At 42.8% G+C, this 26,743-nt stretch overlaps 2 protein-coding genes across 2 annotated transcripts in view; one reads left to right on the top strand and one right to left on the bottom strand.

Annotated features, from left to right (window-relative positions):
• Positions 1 to 19,133, top strand: part of fer1l6 (fer-1 like family member 6) — a 103,995-nt gene extending 84,862 nt beyond the window's left edge. Inside the window, exons 31-37 of the mRNA XM_055871901.1 lie at positions 1,539 to 1,681; positions 2,126 to 2,214; positions 12,722 to 12,820; positions 14,650 to 14,891; positions 15,370 to 15,527; positions 17,602 to 17,702; positions 18,131 to 19,133. Coding sequence (XP_055727876.1) covers positions 1,539 to 1,681; positions 2,126 to 2,214; positions 12,722 to 12,820; positions 14,650 to 14,891; positions 15,370 to 15,527; positions 17,602 to 17,702; positions 18,131 to 18,311 — 1,013 coding nt within the window. The 3' untranslated portion in view covers positions 18,312 to 19,133. The remainder of the gene's footprint in view (positions 1 to 1,538; positions 1,682 to 2,125; positions 2,215 to 12,721; positions 12,821 to 14,649; positions 14,892 to 15,369; positions 15,528 to 17,601; positions 17,703 to 18,130) is intronic.
• On the bottom strand, positions 19,118 to 25,134 carry si:ch211-67e16.4 (uncharacterized). The gene is made up of 3 exons (XM_055871906.1): positions 24,146 to 25,134; positions 22,321 to 22,857; positions 19,118 to 22,119 (listed from the first exon to the last, which is right to left on the bottom strand). The coding sequence occupies exons 1-3, from the start codon at positions 24,780 to 24,782 to the stop codon at positions 21,518 to 21,520; spliced, it is 1,776 nt and encodes a 591-aa protein (XP_055727881.1). The 5' UTR covers positions 24,783 to 25,134; the 3' UTR covers positions 19,118 to 21,517.
• Between the last annotated feature and the right edge of the window lie 1,609 nt (positions 25,135 to 26,743).

Below are 26,743 nucleotides of genomic sequence, written 5' to 3'. Positions count from 1 at the left end.
GGTGACAGGCAACGACTGTATCGAGTCACAGTGACAGGCAAAGACTGTATCGAGTCACAGTGACAGGCAACGACTGCATCACGTCACAGTGACAGGCAACGACTGCATCACGTCACAGTGACAGGCAACGACTGTATCACGTCACAGTGACAGGCAACGACTGTATCGAGTCACGGTGACAGGCAACGACTGCATCTCGTCACAGTGACAGGCAACGACTGTATCGAGTCACGGTGACAGGCAACGACTGTATCGAGTCACGGTGACAGGCAACGACTGTATCGAGTCACGGTGACAGGCAACGACTGTATCGAGTCACAGTGACAGGCAAAGACTGTATCGAGTCACAGTGACAGGCAAAGACTGTATCGAGTCACGGTGACAGGCAACGACTGTATCGAGTCACAGTGACAGGCAAAGACTGTATCGAGTCACAGTGACAGGCAAAGACTGTATCGAGTCACAGTGACAGGCAAAGACTGCATCACGTCAGTGACAGGCAAAGACTGCATCACGTCACAGTGACAGGCAAAGACTGCATCACGTCACAGTGACAGGCAACGACTGTATCGAGTCACAGTGACAGGCAAAGACTGTATCGAGTCACAGTGACAGGCAACGACTGTAGAGTCACGGTGACAGGCAACGACTGTATCGAGTCACAGTGACAGGCAACGACTGTATCACGTCACAGTGACAGGCAACGACTGTATCGAGTCACAGTGACAGGCAAAGACTGTATCGAGTCACAGTGACAGGCAACGACTGTATCGAGTCACAGTGACAGGCAACGACTGTATCGAGTCACAGTGACAGGCAAAGACTGTATCGAGTCACAGTGACAGGCAACGACTGTATCGAGTCACAGTGACAGGCAAAGACTGTATCGAGTCACAGTGACAGGCAAAGACTGTATCGAGTCACAGTGACAGGCAACGACAGCATCACGTCACAGAGACCGGCAATGACTGTATCGAGTCACAGTGACAGGCAACGACTGCATCACGTCACAGCGACAGGCAACGACTGCATCACGTCACAGTGACAGGCAACGACTGCATCGAGTCACAGTGACAGGCAACGACTGTATCACGTCACAGTGACAGGCAAAGACTGTATCGAGTCACGGTGACAGGCAACGACTGCATCACGTCACAGTGACAGGCAACGACTGCATCGAGTCACAGTGACAGGCAACGACTGTATCGAGTCACGGTGACAGGCAACGACTGTATCGAGTTACGGTGACAGGCAAAGACTGTATCACGTCACAGTGACAGGCAAAGACTGTATCGAGTCACAGTGACAGGCAAAGACTGTATCACGTCACAGTGACAGGCAACGACTGCATCACGTCACGGTGACAGGCAACGACTGCATCACGTCACGGTGACAGGCAACGACTGTATCGAGTCACGGTGACAGGCAACGACTGCATCACGTCACGGTGACAGGCAACGACTGTATCGAGTCACAGTGACAAGACTTGTATATTTCCATCCAATAAGGTACTGATTATTATGTGCTGCTGTATACAGAGCAGACGGTGGAGTCCTATGAACATCTGGCGCTGAAGATCCTTCACAGATGGACTGAGATTCCAGGGGTGGGATGTAGACTTGTCCCAGAGCACATCGAGACACGGACTCTGTACAACAAGGCCAGGCCTGGGATGGACCAGGTAATAAATCTCTTGTATCAAAATAATCACTTGAATTTTTTAAAAATATATTATGCAATTTGTTCAACTTCACGTGTGTGTGTGTGTGTGTGTGTGTGTGTGTGTGTGTGTGTGTGTGTGTGTGTGTGTGTGTGTGTGTGTGTGTGTGTGTGTGTGTGTGTGTGTGTGTGTGTGTGTGTGTGTGTGTCTCTGTGTCTCTGTGTCTCTGTGTGTGTGTGGCTGTGTGTGTGTGTGTGTGTGTGTCTCTGTGTCTCTGTGTCTCTGTGTGTGTGTGGCTGTGTGTGTGTGTGTGTGTGTGTGTGTGTGTGTGTGTGTGTGTGTGTGTGTGTGTGTGTGTGTGTGTGTGTGTGTGTGCCTCTGTGTCTCTGTGTCTCTGTGTGTGTGTGTGTGTGTGTGTGTCTGTGTCTGTGTGTGTGTGTGTGTGTGTGTGTGTGTGTGGTTCAGGGCCAGCTCCAGATGTGGGTGGACATGTTCCCCATGGATATGCCCCACCCAGGCCCCTCTGTGGATATCTCCCCTCGTAAACCTAAAGGGTAAGGCTGCGTCCCTCTGTATCACCAGGGCAACTATACGACAGATAGGCCCCAATACAAGACCAATATACCCCAGGCCAGTTCAATACACGACCAATATACCTCAAACCAGTTCAATACACGACCAATATACCCCAGGCCAGTTCAATACACGACCAATATACCCCAGGCCAGTTCAATACAAGACCAATATACCCCAGGCCAGTTCAATACAAGACCAATATACCTCAAACCAGTTCAATACACGACCAATATACCCCAGGCCAGTTCAATACACGACCAATATACCCCAGGCCAGTTCAATACACGACCAATATACCCCAGGCCAGTTCAATACACGACCAATATACCCCAGGCCAGTTCAATACAAGACCAGTATACCCCAGGCCAGTTCAATACACGACCAATATACCCCAGGCCAGTTCAATACAAGACCAGTATACCCCAGGCCAGTTCAATACACGACCAATATACCCCAGGCCAGTTCAATACAAGACCAATATACCCCAGGCCAGTTCAATACAAGACCAGTATACCCCAGGCCAGTTCAATACACGACCAATATACCCCAGGCCAGGTCAATACAAGACCAATATACCCCAGGCCAGTTCAATACAAGACCAGTATACCCCAGGCCAGTTCAATACACGACCAATATACCCCAGGCCAGTTCAATACACGACCAATATACCCCAGGCCAGTTCAATACACGACCAATATACCCCAGGCCAGTTCAATACAAGACCAATATACCCCAGGCCAGTTCAATACAAGACCAATATACCCCAGGCCAGTTCAATACAAGACCAATATACCCCAGGCCAGTTCAATACAAGACCAGTATACCCCAGGCCAGTTCAATACACGACCAATATACCCCAGGCCAGTTCAATACAAGACCAATATACCCCAGGCCAGTTCAATACAAGACCAGTATACCCCAGGCCAGTTCAATACAAGACCAATATACCCCAGGCCAGTTCAATACAAGACCAGTATACCCCAGGCCAGTTCAATACACGACCAATATACCCCAGGCCAGTTCAATACACGACCAATATACCCCAGGCCAGTTCAATACACGACCAATATACCTCAAACCAGTTCAATAAAATTGTTGGTCCTGTGAAGGTTTGAGTTGATTCATTGATTGTTGATCCTGTGAAGGTATGAGTTGATTTATTCATTGATTGTTGATCCTGTGAAGGTTTGAGTTGATGTATTCATTGATTGTTGGTCCTGGGAAGGTATGAGTTGATTTATTCATTGATTGTTGGTCCTGGGAAGGTATGAGTTGATTCATTGATTGTTGGTCCTTTGTAGGTTTGAGTTGATTCATTGATTGTTGGTCCTGTGAAGGTTTGAGTTGATGCATTCATTGATTGTTGGTCCTGTGAAGGTTTGAGTTGATTTATTCATTGATTGTTGATCCTGTGAAGGTATAAGTTGATTGATTCATTGATTGTTGGTCCTGGGAAGGTATGAGTTGATTAATTGATTGTTGGTCCTGTGAAGGTATGAGTTGATTAATTGATTGTTGGTCCTATGAAGGTATGAGTTGATTTATTCATTGATTGTTGGTCCTGTGAAGGTTTGAGTTGATTAATTGATTGTTGGTCCTGTGAAGGTATGAGTTGATTTATTGATTGTTGGTCCTGTGAAGGTTTGAGTTGATTAATTGATTGTTGGTCCTGTGAAGGTTTGAGTTGATTAATTGATTGTTGGTCCTGTGAAGGTATGAGTTGATTAATTCATTGATTGTTGATCCTGTGAAGGTTTGAGTTGATTAATTGATTGTTGGTCCTGTGAAGGTATGAGTTGATTAATTGATTGTTGATCCTGTGAAGGTATGAGTTGATTAATTGATTGTTGATCCTGTGAAGGTATGAGTTGATTAATTCATTGATTGTTGATCCTGTGAAGGTATGAGTTGATTAATTGATTGTTGGTCCTGTGAAGGTTTGAGTTGATTCATTGATTGTTGGTCCTGTGAAGGTATGAGTTGATTTATTCATTGATTGTTGGTCCTGTGAAGGTTTGAGTTGATCTATTCATTGATTGTTGGTCCTGTGAAGGTATGAGTTGATTAATTGATTGTTGGTCCTGTGAAGGTTTGAGTTGATTCATTGATTGTTGGTCCTGTGAAGGTATGAGGTAATTTATTCATTGGTTGTTGGTCCTGTGAAGGTATGAGTTGATGTATTCATTGATTGTTAATCCTGTGAAAGTATGAGTTGATTAATTCATTGATTGTTGATCCTGTGAAGGTATGAGTTGATTTATTCATTGATTGTTGGTCCTGTGAAGGTATGAGTTGATTTATTCATTGATTGTTGGTCCTGTGAAGGTATGAGTTCATTTATTCATTAATTGTTGGTCCTGTGAAGGTATGAGTTGATTAATTGATTGTTGGTTCTGTGAAGGTATGAGTTGATTCATTGATTGTTGGTCCTGTGAAGGTATGAGTTGATTGATTAATTGATTGTTGGTCCTGTGAAGGTATGAGTTGATTTATTCATTAATTGTTGATCCTGTGAAGGTATGAGTTGATTAATTGATTGTTGATCCTGTGAAGGTATGAGTTGATTGATTAATTGATTGTTGGTCCTGTGAAGGTATGAGTTGATTGATTAATTGATTGTTGGTCCTGTGAAGGTTTGAGTTGATTAATTGATTGTTGGTCCTGTGAAGGTATGAGTTTATTAATTGATTGTTGGTCCTGTGAAGGTATGAGTTAATTGATTGTTGGTCCTGTGAAGGTTTGAGTTGATTTATTGATTGTTGGTCCTGTGAAGGTATGAGTTGATTTATTCATTGGTTGTTGGTCCTGTGAAGGTATGAGTTGATTTATTCATTGATTGTTGATCCTGTGAAGGTTTGAGTTGATGTATTCATTGATTGTTGATCCTGTGAAAGTATGAGTTGATTAATTCATTGATTGTTGATCCTGTGAAGGTATGAGTTGATGTATTCATTGACTGTTGATCCTGTGAAGGTATGAGTTGAGTTATTCATTGATTGTTGGTCCTGTGAAGGTTTGAGTTGATGCATTCATTGATTGTTGATCCTGTGAAGGTTTGAGTTGATGTATTCATTGATTGTTGATCCTGTGAAGGTATGAGTTGATTTATTCATTGATTGTTGATCCTGTGAAGGTTTGAGTTGATGTATTCATTGATTGTTGATCCTGTGAAAGTATGAGTTGATTAATTCATTGATTGTTGATCCTGTGAAGGTATGAGTTGATTTATTCATTGATTGTTGGTCCTGGGAAGGTTTGAGTTGATTCATTGATTGTTGGTCCTGGGAAGGTTTGAGTTGATTCATTGATTGTTGGTCCTGTGAAGGTTTGAGTTGATTTATTCATTGATTGTTGGTCCTGTGAAGGTATGAGTTGATTTATTCATTGATTGTTGGTCCTGTGAAGGTATGAGTTGATTTATTCATTGATTGTTGGTCCTGTGAAGGTATGAGTTGATGTATTCATTGATTGTTGATCCTGTGAAGGTATGAGTTGATTAATTCATTGATTGTTGATCCTGTGAAGGTATTAGTTGATTAATTGATTGTTGGTCCTGTGAAGGTTTGAGTTGATTCATTGATTGTTGGTCCTGTGAAGGTATGAGTTGATTTATTCATTGATTGTTGGTCCTGTGAAGGTTTGAGTTGATTTATTCATTGATTGTTGGTCCTGTGAAGGTATGAGTAGATTAATTGATTGTTGGTCCTGTGAAGGTTTGAGTTGATTCATTGATTGTTGGTCCTGTGAAGGTATGAGTTGATTCATTGATTGTTGGTCCTGTGAAGGTATGAGTTGATTCCTTGATTGTTGATCCTGTGAAGGTATGAGTTGATTGATTAATTGATTGTTGGTCCTGTGAAGGTATGAGTTGATTTATTCATTAATTGTTGATCCTGTGAAAGTATGAGTTGATTAATTGATTGTTGGTCCTGTGAAAGTTTGAGTTGATTAATTGATTGTTGATCCTGTGAAGGTATGAGTTGATTGATTAATTGATTGTTGGTCCTGTGAAGGTATGAGTTGATTGATTAATTGATTGTTGGTCCTGTGAAGGTATGAGTTGATTAATTGATTGTTGGTCCTGTGAAGGTATGAGTTAATTGATTGTTGGTCCTGTGAAGGTATGAGTTGATTAATTGATTGTTGGTCCTGTGAAGGTATGAGTTGATTGATTCATTGATTGTTGATCCTGTGAAGGTGTGAGTTTATTAATTGATTGTTGGTCCTGTGAAGGTTTGAGTTGATTAATTGATTGTTGGTCCTGTGAAGGTATGAGTTAATTGATTGTTGGTCCTGTGAAGGTTTGAGTTGATTAATTGATTGTTGGTCCTGTGAAGGTATGAGTTGATTGATTCATTGATTGTTGGTCCTGTGAAGGTATGAGTTGATTTATTCATTGATTGTTGGTCCTGTGAAGGTATGAGTTGATTAATTGATTGTTGGTCCTGTGAAGGTATGAGTTGATTTATTCATTGGTTGTTGGTCCTGTGAAGGTATGAGTTAATTGATTGTTGGTCCTGTGAAAGTTTGAGTTGATTCATTGATTGTTGGTCCTGTGAAGGTATGAGTTGATTTATTCATTGGTTGTTGGTCCTGTGAAGGTATGAGTTGATTTATTCATTGATTGTTGATCCTGTGAAGGTTTGAGTTGATGTATTCATTGATTGTTGATCCTGTGAAAGTATGAGTTGATTAATTCATTGATTGTTGATCCTGTGAAGGTATGAGTTGATGTATTCATTGATTGTTGATCCTGTGAAGGTATGAGTTGATTAATTGATTGTTGATCCTGTGAAGGTATGAGTTGATTAATTGATTGTTGGTCCTGTGAAGGTTTGAGTTGATTCATTGATTGTTGGTCCTGTGAAGGTATGAGTTGATTAATTGATTGTTGGTCCTGTGAAGGTATGAGTTGATTGATTCATTGATTGTTGATCCTGTGAAGGTGTGAGTTGATTAATTGATTGTTGGTCCTGTGAAGGTATGAGTTGATTTATTGATTGTTGGTCCTGTGAAGGTTTGAGTTGATTAATTGATTGTCTGTCCTGTGAAGGTATGAGTTGATTAATTGATTGTTGGTCCTGTGAAGGTATGAGTTGATTAATTGATTGTTGGTCCTGTGAAGGTATGAGTTGATTAATTGATTGTTGGTCCTGTGAAGGTTTGAGTTGATTAATTGATTGTTGGTCCTGTGAAGGTATGAGTTAATTGATTGTTGGTCCTGTGAAGATTTGAGTTGATTAATTGATTGTTGGTCCTGTGAAGGTATGAGTTGATTTATTCATTGATTGTTGGTCCTGTGAAGGTATGAGTTGATTAATTGATTGTTGGTCCTGTGAAGGTATGAGTTGATTTATTCATTGGTTGTTGGTCCTGGGAAGGTATGAGTTAATTGATTGTTGGTCCTGTGAAGGTTTGAGTTGATTCATTGATTGTTGGTCCTGTGAAGGTATGAGTTGATTTATTCATTGGTTGTTGGTCCTGTGAAGGTATGAGTTGATTTATTTATTGTTGGTCCTGTGAAGGTATGAGTTGATTTATTCATTGATTGTTGGTCCTGTGAAGGTCTGAGTTGATTTATTAATTGATTGTTGGTCCTGTGAAGGTATGAGTTGATTTATTCATTGATTGTTGGTCCTGTGAAGGTATGAGTTGATTTATTCATTAATTGGTGGTCCTGTGAAGGTTTGAGTTGATTCATTGATTGTTGGTCCTGTGAAGGTATGAGTTGATTCATTGATTGTTGGTCCTGTGAAAGTTTGAGTTGATTAATTGATTGTTGATCCTGTGAAGGTATGAGTTGATTGATTAATTGATTGTTGGTCCTGTGAAGGTATGAGTTGATTCATTGATTGTTGGTCCTGTGAAGGTATGAGTTAATTGATTGTTGGTCCTGTGAAGGTATGAGTTGATTAATTGATTGTTGGTCCTGTGAAGGTATGAGTTGATTGATTCATTGATTGTTGATCCTGTGAAGGTGTGAGTTGATTAATTGATTGTTGGTCCTGTGAAGGTATGAGTTGATTTATTGATTGTTGGTCCTGTGAAGGTTTGAGTTGATTAATTGATTGTTGGTCCTGTGAAGGTATGAGTTGATTAATTGATTGTTGGTCCTGTGAAGGTATGAGTTGATTAATTGATTGTTGGTCCTGTGAAGGTATGAGTTGATTAATTGATTGTTGGTCCTGTGAAGGTTTGAGTTGATTAATTGATTGTTGGTCCTGTGAAGGTATGAGTTGATTAATTGATTGTTGGTCCTGTGAAGGTATGAGTTGATTAATTGGTTGTTGGTCCTGTGAAGGTTTGAGTTGATTAATTGATTGTTGGTCCTGTGAAGGTATGAGTTGATTAATTGATTGTTGGTCCTGTGAAGGTATGAGTTGATTAATTGATTGTTGGTCCTGTGAAGGTTTGAGTTGATTAATTGATTGTTGGTCCTGTGAAGGTATGAGTTGATTGATTAATTGATTGTTGGTCCTGTGAAGGTATGAGTTGATTGATTAATTGATTGTTGATCCTGTGAAGGTATGAGTTGATTAATTGATTGTTGGTCCTGTGAAGGTATGAGTTGATTAATTGATTGTTGGTCCTGTGAAGGTATGAGTTGATTTATTCATTGGTTGTTGGTCCTGTGAAGGTATGAGTTGATTTATTCATTGATTGTTGATCTTGTGAAGGTTTGAGTTGATGTATTCATTGATTGTTGATCCTGTGAAAGTATGAGTTGATTAATTCATTGATTGTTGATCCTGTGAAGGTATGAGTTGATGTATTCATTGACTGTTGATCCTGTGAAGGTATGAGTTGAGTTATTCATTGATTGTTGGTCCTGTGAAGGTTTGAGTTGATGCATTCATTGATTGTTGATCCTGTGAAGGTTTGAGTTGATGTATTCATTGATTGTTGATCCTGTGAAGGTATGAGTTGATTTATTCATTGATTGTTGATCCTGTGAAGGTTTGAGTTGATGTATTCATTGATTGTTGATCCTGTGAAAGTATGAGTTGATTAATTCATTGATTGTTGATTCTGTGAAGGTATGAGTTGATTTATTCATTGATTGTTGGTCCTGGGAAGGTTTGAGTTGATTCATTGATTGTTGGTCCTGGGAAGGTTTGAGTTGATTCATTGATTGTTGGTCCTGTGAAGGTTTGAGTTGATTTATTCATTGATTGTTGGTCCTGTGAAGGTATGAGTTGATTTATTCATTGATTGTTGGTCCTGTGAAGGTATGAGTTGATTTATTCATTGATTGTTGGTCCTGTGAAGGTATGAGTTGATGTATTCATTGATTGTTGATCCTGTGAAGGTATGAGTTGATTAATTCATTGATTGTTGATCCTGTGAAGGTATTAGTTGATTAATTGATTGTTGGTCCTGTGAAGGTTTGAGTTGATTCATTGATTGTTGGTCCTGTGAAGGTATGAGTTGATTTATTCATTGATTGTTGGTCCTGTGAAGGTTTGAGTTGATTTATTCATTGATTGTTGGTCCTGTGAAGGTATGAGTAGATTAATTGATTGTTGGTCCTGTGAAGGTTTGAGTTGATTCATTGATTGTTGGTCCTGTGAAGGTATGAGTTGATTCATTGATTGTTGGTCCTGTGAAGGTATGAGTTGATTCCTTGATTGTTGATCCTGTGAAGGTATGAGTTGATTGATTAATTGATTGTTGGTCCTGTGAAGGTATGAGTTGATTTATTCATTAATTGTTGATCCTGTGAAAGTATGAGTTGATTAATTGATTGTTGGTCCTGTGAAAGTTTGAGTTGATTAATTGATTGTTGATCCTGTGAAGGTATGAGTTGATTGATTAATTGATTGTTGGTCCTGTGAAGGTATGAGTTGATTGATTAATTGATTGTTGGTCCTGTGAAGGTATGAGTTGATTAATTGATTGTTGGTCCTGTGAAGGTATGAGTTAATTGATTGTTGGTCCTGTGAAGGTATGAGTTGATTAATTGATTGTTGGTCCTGTGAAGGTATGAGTTGATTGATTCATTGATTGTTGATCCTGTGAAGGTGTGAGTTTATTAATTGATTGTTGGTCCTGTGAAGGTTTGAGTTGATTAATTGATTGTTGGTCCTGTGAAGGTATGAGTTAATTGATTGTTGGTCCTGTGAAGGTTTGAGTTGATTAATTGATTGTTGGTCCTGTGAAGGTATGAGTTGATTGATTCATTGATTGTTGGTCCTGTGAAGGTATGAGTTGATTTATTCATTGGTTGTTGGTCCTGTGAAGGTATGAGTTAATTGATTGTTGGTCCTGTGAAAGTTTGAGTTGATTCATTGATTTTTGGTCCTGTGAAGGTATGAGTTGATTTATTCATTGGTTGTTGGTCCTGTGAAGGTATGAGTTGATTTATTCATTGATTGTTGATCCTGTGAAGGTTTGAGTTGATGTATTCATTGATTGTTGATCCTGTGAAAGTATTAGTTGATTAATTCATTGATTGTTGATCCTGTGAAGGTATGAGTTGATGTATTCATTGATTGTTGATCCTGTGAAGGTATGAGTTGATTAATTGATTGTTGATCCTGTGAAGGTATGAGTTGATTAATTGATTGTTGGTCCTGTGAAGGTTTGAGTTGATTCATTGATTGTTGGTCCTGTGAAGGTATGAGTTGATTAATTGATTGTTGGTCCTGTGAAGGTATGAGTTGATTGATTCATTGATTGTTGATCCTGTGAAGGTGTGAGTTGATTAATTGATTGTTGGTCCTGTGAAGGTATGAGTTGATTTATTGATTGTTGGTCCTGTGAAGGTTTGAGTTGATTAATTGATTGTCTGTCCTGTGAAGGTATGAGTTGATTAATTGATTGTTGGTCCTGTGAAGGTATGAGTTGATTAATTGATTGTTGGTCCTGTGAAGGTATGAGTTGATTAATTGATTGTTGGTCCTGTGAAGGTTTGAGTTGATTAATTGATTGTTGGTCCTGTGAAGGTATGAGTTAATTGATTGTTGGTCCTGTGAAGATTTGAGTTGATTAATTGATTGTTGGTCCTGTGAAGGTATGAGTTGATTTATTCATTGATTGTTGGTCCTGTGAAGGTATGAGTTGATTAATTGATTGTTGGTCCTGTGAAGGTATGAGTTGATTTATTCATTGGTTGTTGGTCCTGTGAAGGTATGAGTTAATTGATTGTTGGTCCTGTGAAGGTTTGAGTTGATTCATTGATTGTTGGTCCTGTGAAGGTATGAGTTGATTTATTCATTGGTTGTTGGTCCTGTGAAGGTATGAGTTGATTTATTTATTGTTGGTCCTGTGAAGGTATGAGTTGATTTATTCATTGATTGTTGGTCCTGTGAAGGTCTGAGTTGATTTATTAATTGATTGTTGGTCCTGTGAAGGTATGAGTTGATTTATTCATTGATTGTTGGTCCTGTGAAGGTAAGAGTTGATTTATTCATTAATTGGTGGTCCTGTGAAGGTTTGAGTTGATTCATTGATTGTTGGTCCTGTGAAGGTATGAGTTGATTCATTGATTGTTGGTCCTGTGAAAGTTTGAGTTGATTAATTGATTGTTGATCCTGTGAAGGTATGAGTTGATTGATTAATTGATTGTTGGTCCTGTGAAGGTATGAGTTGATTAATTGATTGTTGGTCCTGTGAAGGTATGAGTTAATTGATTGTTGGTCCTGTGAAGGTATGAGTTGATTAATTGATTGTTGGTCCTGTGAAGGTATGAGTTGATTGATTCATTGATTGTTGATCCTGTGAAGGTGTGAGTTGATTAATTGATTGTTGGTCCTGTGAAGGTATGAGTTGATTTATTGATTGTTGGTCCTGTGAAGGTTTGAGTTGATTAATTGATTGTTGGTCCTGTGAAGGTATGAGTTGATTAATTGATTGTTGGTCCTGTGAAGGTATGAGTTGATTAATTGATTGTTGGTCCTGTGAAGGTATGAGTTGATTAATTGATTGTTGGTCCTGTGAAGGTTTGAGTTGATTAATTGATTGTTGGTCCTGTGAAGGTATGAGTTGATTAATTGATTGTTGGTCCTGTGAAGGTATGAGTTGATTAATTGGTTGTTGGTCCTGTGAAGGTTTGAGTTGATTAATTGATTGTTGGTCCTGTGAAGGTATGAGTTGATTAATTGATTGTTGGTCCTGTGAAGGTATGAGTTGATTAATTGATTGTTGGTCCTGTGAAGGTTTGAGTTGATTAATTGATTGTTGGTCCTGTGAAGGTATGAGTTGATTGATTAATTGATTGTTGGTCCTGTGAAGGTATGAGTTGATTGATTAATTGATTGTTGATCCTGTGAAGGTATGAGTTGATTAATTGATTGTTGGTCCTGTGAAGGTATGAGTTAATTGATTGTTGGTCCTGTGAAGGTATGAGTTGATTAATTGATTGTTGGTCCTGTGAAGGTATGAGTTGATTAATTGATTGTTGGTCCTGTGAAGGTATGAGTTGATTAATTGATTGTTGATCCTGTGAAGGTTTGAGTTGATTAATTGATTGTTGGTCCTGTGAAGGTATGAGTTGAGAATCATCATCTGGAACACTGAAGATGTGATTCTGGAAGACACTAACATCCTCACAGGAACACAGTCCAGTGACATCTACGTGAAAGGGTGAGTGGAGCGACAGTGTTTACAACACGTATCCAAACATAAGACAGACATGGATGATTAGATTACATTCAGCTCATCCCTGAAGGTCAGGCTTCTGAAACGGACCTTGACGGACCTTGTCGGTTCGGTTTTGAATACCCGTTTTACAGATCTATTATTTCCTGACTGGACCTTGCATTCACAGTAATTTAGCAGACTCTCTTCACCAGACGAGTTACAACCAGCACATTCAACTGAAGTTAAACCACCACATCACAATCACTAGTAAAACCTTACCACTGTCATCCTCTCTATCTTTCTCTACTGTCATCCTCTCTATCTTTCTCTACTGTCATCCTCTCTATCTTTCTCTACTGTCATCCTCTCTATCTTTCTCTACTGTCATCCTCTCTATCTTTCTCTACTGTCATCCTCTCTATCTTTCTCTACTGTCATCCTCTCTATCTTTCTCTACTGTCATCGTCTCTGTCTACTGTCGTCCTCTCTATGTCTACTGTCGTCCTCTCTGTCTGTCTACTGTCATCCTCTATATATATTTCTCTACTGTCATCCTCTATATATATTTCTCCACTGTCATCCTCTCTATCTTTCTCTACTGTCATCCTCTCTATCTTTCTCTACTGTCATCCTCTCTATCTTTCTCTACTGTCATCCTCTCTATCTTTCTCTACTGTCATGCTCTATCTTTCTCCACTGTCATCCTCTATATATATTTCTCCACTGTAATCCTCTCTATCTTTCTCTACTGTCATCCTCTATATATATTTCTCTACTGTCATCCTCTCTATCTTTCTCTACTGTCATCCTCTCTATCTTTCTCTACTGTCATCCTCTCTATCTTTCTCTACTGTCATCCTCTCTATCTTTCTCTACTGTCATCCTCTCTATCTTTCTCTACTGTCATCCTCTCTATCTTTCTCTACTGTCATCCTCTCTATCTTTCTCTACTGTCATCCTCTCTATCTTTCTCTACTGTCATCCTCTCTATCTTTCTCTACTGTCATCCTCTCTATCTTTCTCTACTGTCATCCTCTCTATCTTTCTCTACTGTCATGCTCTATCTTTCTCCACTGTCATCCTCTATATATATTTCTCCACTGTAATCCTCTCTATCTTTCTCTACTGTCATCCTCTATATATATTTCTCTACTGTCATCCTCTCTATCTTTCTCTACTGTCATCCTCTCTATCTTTCTCTACTGTCATCCTCTCTATCTTTCTCTACTGTCATCCTCTCTATCTTTCTCTACTGTCATCCTCTCTATCTTTCTCTACTGTCATCCTCTCTATCTTTCTCTACTGTCATCCTCTCTATCTTTCTCTACTGTCATCCTCTCTATCTTTCTCTACTGTCATCCTCTCTATCTTTCTCTACTGTCATCCTCTCTATCTTTCTCTACTGTCATCCTCTCTATCTTTCTCTACTGTCATCGTCTCTGTCTACTGTCGTCCTCTCTATGTCTACTGTCGTCCTCTCTGTCTGTCTACTGTCATCCTCTATATATATTTCTCTACTGTCATCCTCTATATATATTTCTCCACTGTCATCCTCTCTATCTTTCTCTACTGTCATCCTCTCTATCTTTCTCTACTGTCATCCTCTCTATCTTTCTCTACTGTCATCCTCTCTATCTTTCTCTACTGTCATGCTCTATCTTTCTCCACTGTCATCCTCTATATATATTTCTCCACTGTAATCCTCTCTATCTTTCTCTACTGTCATCCTCTATATATATTTCTCTACTGTCATCCTCTATATATTTCTCCACTATCATCCTCTCACTCAATAGGCTGAAAATTATATTTGTATAATTGTATACTTTTTTCAGGTGGCTTAAGGGCTTTGAGGACGATCGCCAGGAGACTGATGTTCACTACAACTCTCTGACTGGGGAGGGTAATTTCAACTGGCGCTTGGTGTTCCCCTTTAACTACCTGCCCGCCGAGAAGGTGGTGGTAGTCAGTAAGAGGGGGAGCATCTTCTCCCTGGACAAGACGGAGCAGAAGCTACCGGCCATGTTGGTGATGCAGGTCTGGGACTTTGACAGGCTGTCTTCTGATGATTTCTTGGGTAAGAGAGAGATAGAGACTCTGGTTTGACTCCTTTCCCTGGGCTGTATAGACAGTAGGCAATAGGAGGAAAGGTGGACAGGTTTATGTCAATGATCACGATCAGGTATTGCTGATCAATCAGGGAAATCACATCCCAGCACGTGTGTTTTCCCATTAACACTTTATGTGTGAAACGAGAGTTAATATAGATAATACTCCTGAGGTGCTGACTTGTTGCACCCTCGACAACTACTGTGATTATTATTATCTGACCCTGCTGGTCATTTATGAACATTTGAACATCTTGGCCATGTTCTGTTATAATCTCCACTACATACTTCCTGTATGTGGGAAACAAGAGTTAATATAGATGATTCTCTGTTCTCATACTTCCTGTATGTGTGAAACGATCTATGATTCTCTGTTCTCATACTTCCTGTATGAGTGAAAACGAGAGTTAAACTTTGATTTGACATCTAATCTTATCTGTTTCTCAGGTACCGTGGAGTTGGACTTACATGGGTTTCCCCGCGGCGCCAAGTCAGCCAAGGCCTGTAAGATGGACATGCTGACGGACAGCTTAGAGACCATCTCCATCTTCCAACAGAAGAGGTCCAGAGGCTGGTGGCCCTTTGTCAAGGCTGGGGAGCTCACGGTACCACTACCGATCAACACCTTTACTTGTGATGACAACTAGGCTGCTTCCCTTAATGGCACCCTATTATATACTGCACCACTTTTGACCAGAACCCAATGGGGTCTAGTAGGTGTCGTCTGGGACGCAGACTTACTCTCAAATACACCCGTAGCCCCCTTTACTCACGCGGCACTTGTGCGAGGATTGAATAGGTGTAAGCAATATGATGCCAATTTCACCTAGCACAGGACAAGACAGAGCTTCCACCTAATTGCTGATAACTATCCAATCCCGTCGGAGCTACAATTTGTGTCTACTGTCTAGGAGGTAGGGGCTAGGGGTTGTGTCTACTGTCTAGGAGGTAGGGACTAGGGGTTGTGTCTACTGTCTAGGAGGTAGGGGCTAGGGGTTGTGTCTACTGTCTAGGAGGTAGGGACTAGGGGTTGTGTCTACTGTCTAGGAGGTAGGGGCTAGGGGTTGTGTCTGCTGTCTAGGAGGTAGGGACTAGGGGTTGTGTCTACTGTCTAGGAGGTAGGGGCTAGGGGTTGTGTCTACTGTCTAGGAGGTAGGGGCTAGGGGTTGTGTCTACTGTCTAGGAGGTAGGGGCTAGGGGTTGTGTCTGCTATCTAGGAGGTAGGGACTAGGGGTTGTGTCTACTGTCTAGGAGGTAGGGGCTAGGGGTTGTGTCTACTGTCTAGGAGGTAGGGACTAGGGGTTGTGTCTACTGTCTAGGAGGTAGGGGCTAGGGGTTGTGTCTACTGTCTAGGAGGTAGGGACTAGGGGTTGTGTCTACTGTCTAGGAGGTAGGGGCTAGGGGTTGTGTCTGCTGTCTAGGAGGTAGGGACTAGGGGTTGTGTCTACTGTCTAGGAGGTAGGGGCTAGGGGTTGTGTCTACTGTCTAGGAGGTAGGGGCTAGGGGTTGTGTCTACTGTCTAGGAGGTAGGGGCTAGGGGTTGTGTCTACTGTCTAGGAGGTAGGGGTTGTGTCTACTGTCTAGGAGGTAGGGGCTAGGGGTTGTGTCTACTGTCTAGGAGGTAGGGGGTAGGGGTTGTGTCTACTGTCTAGGAGGTAGGGGCTAGGGGTTGTGTCTACTGTCTAGGAGGTAGGGACTAGGGGTTGTGTCTACTGTCTAGAAGGTAGGGACTAGGGGTTGTGTCTACTGTCTAGGAGGTAGGGGCTAGGGGTTGTGTCTACTGTCTAGGAGGTAGGGACTAGGGGTTGTGTCTACTGTCTAGAAGGTAGGGACTAGGGGTTGTGTCTACTGTCTAGAAGGTAGGGACTAGGGGTTGTGTCTACTGTCTAGGAGGTAGGGACTAGGGGTTGTGTCTACTGTCTAGGAGGTAGGGGCTAGGGGTTGTGTCTACTGTCTAGAAGGTAGGGACTAGGGGTTGTGTCTACTGTCTAGGAGGTAGGGACTAGGGGTTGTGTCTACTGTCTAGAAGGTAGGGACTAGGGGTTGTGTCTACTGTCTAGGAGGTAGGGGCTAGGGGTTGTGTCTACTGTCTAGGAGGTAGGGGCTAGGGGTTGTGTCTACTGTCTAGGGGCTAGGGGTTGTGTCTACTGTCTAGGAGGTAGGGGCTAGGGGTTGTGTCTACTGTCTAGGAGGTAGGGGCTAGGGGTTGTGTCTACTGTCTAGGAGGTAGGGACTAGGGGTTGTGTCTACTGTCTAGGAGGTAGGGGCTAGGGGTTGTGTCTACTGTCTAGGAGGTAGGGACTAGGGGTTGTGTCTACTGTCTAGGAGGTAGGGGCTAGGGGTTGTGTCTACTGTCTAGGAGGTAGGGACTAGGGGTTGTGTCTACTGTCTAGGAGGTAGGGGCTAGGGGTTGTGTCTACTGTCTAGGAGGTAGGGACTAGGGGTTGTGTCTGCTGTCTAGGAGGTAGGGACTAGGGGTTGTGTCTGCTATCTAGGAGGTAGGGACTAGGGGTTGTGTCTACTGTCTAGGAGGTAGGGGCTAGGGGTTGTGTCTACTGTCTAGGAGGTAGGGACTAGGGGTTGTGTCTACTGTCTAGGAGGTAGGGACTAGGGGTTGTGTCTACTGTCTAGGGGGTGATTTGAGATTCAGGGGCGGTAACATGTTTTGGTTGTCCCCAGGGGAAAGTAGAGGCGGAGTTCCACCTGGTGACATCGGAGGAGGCAGAGAAGAATCCGGTTGGTCGAGCCCGCAAGGAGCCGGAACCCCTGGAAAAACCCAAGTATGATCAGCATTTTATATTGACTAATTACAAAACGATTCTATCTATTCTATGTCCCGTGTGGCTCAGTTGGTAGAGCATGGCGCTTGCAACGCCAGGGTTGTGGGTTCGATTCCCACGGGGGGCCAGTACAAAAAAAGTATGAATGTATGTATTTGTAAGTCGCTCTGGATAAGAGCATCTGCTAAATGACTTAAATGTAAATGTATTCTATTCTTCTCTCTGGCCGTCCAGACAAGTCCTCCTCCTGCTTCCTGAACCCGATTAACTGCAGATCTAGGACCAGTTTTGTCATTTAGCTCATAGTGAAATAGGATTACATAGACAGCGGGAGACCTGATCCCAGATCAGCAGCTCTACCCTGAGACACTTTGTGAATACGAGCCCTGATTAAAGTGTGTTTTCTCTCTCCCTCTCTCCCTCTCTAGCCGGCCAGACACGTCATTCTCGTGGTTCGTGAACCCTTTTAAGTGTTTCTTCCACCTGATCTGGAGGAACTATAAGAAGTACATCATCATCGCCCTGGTCCTGCTCATCACAGCTCTGTTCATCGCCCTGCTCCTCTACACCCTGCCAGCAGCCATCTCACAGAAGATAGTCAATGGTTAACACACTGCACTACCACGGCTGACTGACAGGGTGGCTGACTGACTAGCTGGCTGACTGACTAGCTGGCTGACTGACTAGCTGGCTGACTGACTAGCTGACTGACAGGGTGGCTGACTGACTGACAGGCTGGCTGACTGACTAGCTGGCTGACTGACTGGGTGGCTGACTGACAGGGTGGCTGACTGACAGGGTGGCTGACTGACTAGCTGACTGACAGGGTGGCTGACTGACTAACAGGGTGGCTGACTGACTGACAGGGTGGCTGACTGACTGACAGGGTGGCTGACTGACAGGGTGGCTGACTGACTGACAGGGTGGCTGACTGACTGGGTGGCTGACTGACTGACAGGGTGACTGACAGGGTGGCTGACTGACTGACAGGGTGGCTGACTGACTGACAGGGTGGCTGACTGACTGACAGGGTGGCTGACTGACTGACAGGGTGGCTGACTGACTGACTGACTAGCTGACTGACTGACAGGGTGGCTGGCTGACTGACAGGGTGGCTGACTGACTGACTAACTGACTGACTAGCTGACTGACTGACTAGCTGACTGACTGACTAGCTGGCTGACAGGGTGGCTGGCTGACTGACTAGCTGACTGACTAGCTGGCTGACTGACTGACAGGGTGGCTGACTGACTAGCTGGCTGACAGGGTGGCTGACTGACTAGCTGGCTGACTGACTGGGACCCAAAAGTCTAAATCAATCTACAGTCACTTAGATAATCTAACTATCAAGCAGGGTCGGGACTGAAGCTAGTGAAATAGTCTGACGACTAACTCAGGAATTCATAATCATGTAGCATATTATATATTAACATTTATTTAAATACAGTTGCAGAAAGATTATAAATAACATTTTAGATTCAACAATATTGACAAAGTTTGCCCAAGGAAAACAATTTGCTTGGCATGGGTGCAGTTATACAGTACAGTCTCCTCCATGTTATGATCCTATCAGTTATACAGTACAGTCTCCTCCATGTTATAATCCTATCAGTTATACAGTACAGTCTCCTCCATGTTATGATCCTATCAGTTATACAGTACAGTCTCCTCCATGTTATGATCCTATCAGTTATACAGTACAGTCTCCTCCATGTTATGATCCTATCAGTTATACAGTACAGTCTCCTCCATGTTATAATCCTATCAGTTATACAGTACAGTCTCCTCCATGTTATGATCCTATCAGTTATACAGTACAGTCTCCTCCATGTTATAATCCTATCAGTTATACAGTACAGTCTCCTCCATGTTATGATCCTATCAGTTATACAGTACAGTCTCCTCCATGTTATGATCCTATCAGTTATACAGTACAGTCTCCTCCATGTTATAATCCTATCAGTTATACAGTACAGTCTCCTCCATGTTATGATCCTATCAGTTATACAGTACAGTCTCCTCCATGTTATAATCCTATCAGTTATACAGTACAGTCTCCTCCATGTTATAATCCTATCAGTTATACAGTACAGTCTCCTCCATGTTATGATCCTATCAGTTATACAGTACAGTCTCCTCCATGTTATGATCCTATCAGTTATACAGTACAGTCTCCTCCATGTTATGATCCTATCAGTTATACAGTACAGTCTCCTCCATGTTATGATCCTATCAGTTATACAGTACAGTCTCCTCCATGTTATGATCCTATCAGTTATACAGGTAATGTAGTATGTATATTTCTATGTGAGGATGGTCATTGTCTCTATTTTAACATAAATAATGGTACTTTAATAAAGAATTGTTGAACAACAAAACATTTTGGGGTAATTTTTTTTACAGAAATGAAATAATTAGTAGGCTGTTATCCTAAAATAAAAGCACATTTAAATACATTTTGTCTTAGTAAGATAATTTTGCAATCACACAATTCCATGTGAAATATCTCATGTTGTTAGCCCAGCCAGAAGGAATAGGTTGTGTCCCATAAGTCAACGTATTCCCTCGAAAGACAAAAAGTCCGTTGTCAAGAGTAGAGCACCACATAGAGAATAGGATGCTTTACAATACTCTACAAAACAAATGTCCTCTGATATCCTGGTACTGGTACCGTTCTGTTACTGGTAGAGTAGAACTGGTACCGTTGATCTGTTACTGGTAGAGTAGAACTGGTACCGTTCTGTTACTGGTAGAGTAGAACTGGTACCGTTGTTCTGTTACTGGTAGAGTAGAACTGGTACCGTTCTGTTACTGGTAGAGTAGAACTGGTACCATTGATATCCTGTTACTGGTAGAGTAGAACTGGTACCGTTCTGTTACTGGTAGAGTAGAACTGGTACCGTTCTGTTACTGGTAGAGTAGAACTGGTACCGTTCTGTTACTGGTAGAGTAGAACTGGTACCGTTGCTCTGTTACTGGTAGAGTAGAACTGGTACCGTTGTTCTGTTACTGGTAGAGTAGAACTGGTACCGTTGTTCTGTTACTGGTAGAGTAGAACTGGTACCGTTGAGCTCTGTTACTGGTAGAGTAGAACTGGTACCGTTGAGCTCTGTTACTGGTAGAGTAGAACTGGTACCGTTGTTCTGTTACTGGTAGAGTAGAACTGGTACCGTTGCTCTGTTACTGGTAGAGTAGAACTGGTACCGTTGAGCTCTGTTACTGGTAGAGTAGAACTGGTACCGTTGAGCTCTGTTACTGGTAGAGTAGAACTGGTACCGTTCTGTTACTGGTAGAGTAGAACTGGTACCGTTCTGTTACTGGTAGAGTAGAACTGGTACCGTTGCTCTGTTACTGGTAGAGTAGAACTGGTACCGTTGATCTGTTACTGGTAGAGTAGAACTGGTACCGTTCTGTTACTGGTAGAGTAGAACTGGTACCGTTGTTCTGTTACTGGTAGAGTAGAACTGGTACCGTTCTGTTACTGGTAGAGTAGAACTGGTACCGTTGCTCTGTTACTGGTAGAGTAGAACTGGTACCGTTGATCTGTTACTGGTAGAGTAGAACTGGTACCGTTCTGTTACTGGTAGAGTAGAACTGGTACCATTGATATCCTGTTACTGGTAGAGTAGAACTGGTACCGTTCTGTTACTGGTAGAGTAGAACTGGTACCGTTGTTCTGTTACTGGTAGAGTAGAACTGGTACCGTTGTTCTGTTACTGGTAGAGTAGAACTGGTACCGTTGTTCTGTTACTGGTAGAGTAGAACTGGTACCGTTGATCTGTTACTGGTAGAGTAGAACTGGTACCGTTGATCTGTTACTGGTAGAGCTCTGAGTCAGTCAGGCCCTGCTGTGAGGATGACATCACGGCGGGCTGCATCACAGGTTCCACCATATTGTGTCCTCCACGTTGCCCCGCCATTAGAGAGGAGGAGTTGAAGTGGAGAGGGTCTACGTGACTCTCACACTGACTTCTGTTGTACACAAAACTGTGATTGGACTGAGATAAGGCAGCACGGTTCCTCTGCTGACCCTGAGTAGGGCCTGTGGTTTTGTGCTGTGTGTGGTGGCTAATCGGGCTATGATTCCCCAGCTCACTGTTCCCCTGGCCCAGACCCGGTCCAGTCTGGTGTTGTGTCTTGCTCATCTGAGTCAGTAGGCAGGCCTGCATCTTCCTCTTGGCTCTCCAGCGGGCCACTCTGAGCCGGGTCTTCTCCCGTCTCTCCTTCACCAGGTCAGCTAATAGATGCTGGGGAAGGTTCTTCTCCATCTCCCTCCGACGGGTCTGGCTCCTCCTCCTCAGCTCAGTTCGTCTCATTTTAAACTCCTCGTAGAGACTCAGGTCTTTGGGCCACGGACGTACCATCGGCCTGGGAGCAACTCCGCGTGACATGGACATCACTGGCTGGGACAGCCCATCTGAGAATGAAGAGGACAGACAACAAGTCATTAGTTCAGGTGAATAATATGTAGCCTGGTTCCAGATCTGTTTAGTGCTGTTTGGCCAAGTCCTCTGGTAATACGATCATAGGACTTGGCTATACAGCACAAACAGATCTGGGACCAGGCTAGGTGACATCCTACTGAACTGACAACACAGCAGAACTTTACTCTACTCACATGTACAAGGGCTGGCTGAGCTGAACACTGTGTGCTCTGTTAATGTCCTCTGGCTCTGTGAGGGACGGGAAGCTGTCCTCTCTCTCTGGCCCTGTGAGGCTACTGTCCTCTCTCTCTGGCCCTGTGAGGCTACTGTCCTGTCGCTCTGGCCCTGTGAGGCTACTGTCCTGTGGCAGTCTAAAAGGTTTCCCTGGGCGTTGAGGACCTCAGCAGCCAGGTTGAACAGCAAACTCTCAACGTCCTCAGGTTCCTGCTTGATACAGATGATGTCCACCTCGGCCTCCTCCTCTTTCACCTGGAGCCGAGGCTGGGACAGGAACTGAGAGGGTGGCTGGGCACTCCCAGCAGCCGTGGTGGCAAAGCAATCTGCTCCGTCAGTCCTGGGTGGGGAGAGGACCGGCTGGTCCTCAGGGTCTGTGCTGGTCTCTGGTGGCTGTGTAATGATGGTCCACTCAGCCTGACACTCTTCTTCTTCCTCCTCCCTCCTCCTCTGGCTCTCATCAGACACCTCGGGGTCAAGGGGGGCTGGGGGCTCCTCTGGAGGGATAGAGAGGGAACATGTTGGTCAACCAACACAGGGAGAAAATATAGGGCCGTACTAGGTCTCAGTCAATAGGGCCGTACTAGGTCTCAGTCACTAGGGCCGTACTAGGTCTCAGTCACTAGGGCCGTACTAGGTCTCAGTCACTAGGGCCGTACTAGGTCTCAGTCACTAGGGCCGTACTAGGTCTCAGTCACTAGGGCCGTACTAGGTCTCAGTCACTAGGGCCGTACTAGGTCTCAGTCACTAGGGCCGTACTAGGTCTCAGTCACTAGGGCCGTACTAGGTCTCAGTCACTAGGGCCGTACTAGGTCTCAGTCACTAGGGCCGTACTAGGTCTCAGTCACTAGGGCCGTACTAGGTCTCAGTCAGTAGGGCCGTACTAGGTCTCAGTCAGTAGGGCCGTACTAGGTCTCAGTCACTAGGGCCGTACTAGGTCTCAGTCACTAGGGCCGTACTAGGTCTCAGTCACTAGGGCCGTACTAGGTCTCAGTCACTAGGGCCGTACTAGGTCTCAGTCACTAGGGCCGTACTAGGTCTCAGTCAATAGGGCCGTACTAGGTCTCAGTCACTAGGGCCGTACTAGGTCTCAGTCACTAGGGCCGTACTAGGTCTCAGTCAATAGGGCCGTACTAGGTCTCAGTCACTAGGGCCGTACTAGGTCTCAGTCACTAGGGCCGTACTAGGTCTCAGTCACTAGGGCCGTACTAGGTCTCAGTCACTAGGGCCGTACTAGGTCTCAGTCACTAGGGCCGTACTAGGTCTCAGTCACTAGGGCCGTACTAGGTCTCAGTCACTAGGGCCGTACTAGGTCTCAGTCACTAGGGCCGTACTAGGTCTCAGTCACTAGGGCCGTACTAGGTCTCAGTCAATAGGGCCGTACTAGGTCTCAGTCACTAGGGCCGTACTAGGTCTCAGTCACTAGGGCCGTACTAGGTCTCAGTCACTAGGGCCGTACTAGGTCTCAGTCAATAGGGCCGTACTAGGTCTCAGTCACTAGGGCCGTACTAGGTCTCAGTCACTAGGGCCGTACTAGGTCTCAGTCAATAGGGCCGTACTAGGTCTCAGTCAATAGGGCCGTACTAGGTCTCAGTCAATAGGGCCGTACTAGGTCTCAGTCTATAGGGCCGTACTAGGTCTCAGTCAATAGGGCCGTACTAGGTCTGTCACTATGGTCGTACTAGGTCTCAGTCAATAGGGCCATCAGTCAGGTCATCAATTTACATATTCAAGCAAACACTGAAAAATACCCATACATACTCAACAAAGCATATTTTATTTTACCTTTCAAAGGTTCCAGGTGCTCTGATGAACTGTTTATTGCAGAGACAGTGGTGATCAATGGTGGGCCCTCCAGAGCTTGTGAGACCGTGGCAGTCAGGTCATCGTGGCTGTCAAACGATGATGACGTGGCCCTGATAATATTCTCAGAAGGTTGGGAGGAACCGGCCAAGTTATCAAAAGGTAGGGCGATAGTGATTTGATTTCTTGACTGTACGTTTCCATTTGTAATGCCAATGTGGGTGTTGGTAACCGTCCTTCTCTGTGGTTGTGGTAAACCCGAGGACTGTGCTGCCTCGGATGCAGCCGCTGAGGAACCGTGAAGTCTATGCGGATCCGAATGGCCGAATGCTGTACTCTGGTTCGTCCGGTAAGTGGCAGAGTGCTCCTGCTGCCTGGCACCCAGAGCGTTCATGTACTTCCGCATTGTCTTCATCTGAGATCGGGATATGTCCAGCATCTGTCTGATGCCCTCGGTCTCTTTTTCTTTTGCCGCGACCTCCCTCTTCAGCTCGTCGAATTTAATACCGACCACCTTCAGCATCTCCCCTAACACCGTCTCAACAGCGGCACTCACCGCTCTCTCTATCACGGTACCCATCTGGCCCTGCATTAGGGAAACTGTTAGACTGATATCCATTTTGTTTAAACGTTTATAAATCTTTTAATTTCTTAATAACATCGGAGGTCAAAAATCATAGTCAGTCGTCCTCCGTGAACTGTTTAGCTAGCGACTGATTGTTGCTAACGTCGAGATAGCTAGCTAGCTACCATCGTAGCAAGCTGACATCATCACCATGCTCCAGAGAGCTAACTAAACAAGACAATTGGATCGTTTTTCATTGTTTTGCAAAGTGATTCAACAAGAAAACGTGCCTAGATAATTTCTAAACTAATCAAATTGAAGCGTTTCCTGCTTCTTCGGACCAATGTAAACAAAGGTATTCTTCCTTTGATATTTCCTGTGTTTCATCAAATGCGTCCGTCATCTCTGGTGGTTCCGGGAAGGAACAATGCATATTTGATGACCTACACACTGGTCACAAACTGGTTGAATCAAAATTGTTTCAAAGTTATTTGTCAACGTATTGTGATGTGGAATCTATGTGAATAATACTTTGGATTAGTAATCAACTATTGTTTTTTGATGATGAAATTACAACCACAGGATTGTCATCATGGTAACCAATCAGCATCTGTCTGATGCTCTACCAATTTTCAACATAGACAAACCTTGTATATAATATGTTGAATTTGTACCTTTGAAACAACGTCAGACCTTGAACATTATATCCACTACCCCTAAAATAATTGGCTGGGCAGCATCTTCTACTGGAGAGTTGATCAATCTACAACTCTCCATTTGGTCTCTCATCCAGGCTTTTAACCAAGCCCAACCCTGCTCAACTGTGATATTTGTCACTGACTACTGCCAATGTGTTATCTTTTTAAAATAATTATTGAGAGATCTCTTAATAACTTAAAAATATTCACTATTGCTATCAAGGTCAATCCAAAGGGTAGGTTTAACAGATCCAAATAAATGTACATTAAACCATACTTTATAAATCATCAATTCAACTCTTTAGGGCCTATATTGCATTAGGGAAGTGGTTAACAGCTACTGTTTCAATTCAACACAGTGTCCAACTAAAAATAGACTAGCTTTGGCTCATTTCAAATTGAATATTCAAGTTAATAAATAACATGTTGGATTTGTATCTCTTATCTCAACCAAACATCATTGTTAAAGAATAGGACTAAATAAAACTTTAAAGTGTATTTTAAAGTTTTATTTGATTTTTGGTTTGAGATAGAGATGTGAATCTAACGTATTAATTCTTAATTTGTAGACAAACTGGATATTAAATAGTCTTTGGTTGTCAGCGCAAACAAATATCAACATTTAAAGGAGCTGTATCTTCTACATGGATCGTTCCATCTGAGACACTGACTTAGTTTGGCTTTAATTCCAGTTTGTCTACAAATCCATAATTGATTTGCTGGATTCATGTCTCCATCTCAACTTAAAAATCACAGTTAATTAATAGGACTAAATAAAACTTGTAGTCTTATTCTTTAATTTAGATATTTGGTTGCGTTGACAACTAAACAAAAATCAATAATACTTTTGTAATGCAGTTAATAGACTAAAAGTTAAGACTATTTTACAAACTAATGTAACAGTATTTATTCAACCTTGAAATGAGTATCATCCACGGCCATATTTGGAGGTTCCTGTAACTATAAATGCCTTCTTATGTCGTCATAGAAAGCGTGCAGGTCTGTGGAGATCTTCACCACCACTGTAATAATCTGTGCAGAATCTCCAACAGCGTTTACCATTTGCAGTATGTACTTTAAATGTAATCGCAACTCTAACGCAGTTCATTTGGTTGTGCTATTAAATGAAGCACAGTGGAAACACATTCATTTGTTCTATAAATACAAAATATCTGACGTATTCACATTTTGAAAACTTGGTTGTGCTTTTAAATGGTTGAAAGCTTAGTGATAACACATTGGGAATTCAACAGACTTCAACAGACTTCAACAAACTTCTGCAGACTTCAACAGACTTCAACAGACTTCAACAGTCTT

This window comes from Salvelinus fontinalis, chromosome 19, assembly GCF_029448725.1.
Source record: "Salvelinus fontinalis isolate EN_2023a chromosome 19, ASM2944872v1, whole genome shotgun sequence".
Taxonomy (NCBI): Eukaryota; Metazoa; Chordata; class Actinopteri; order Salmoniformes; family Salmonidae; genus Salvelinus; species Salvelinus fontinalis.
The sequence above is the reverse complement of the archived record's forward strand: the minus strand, read 5'-3'. Positions and strand labels throughout refer to the sequence as shown.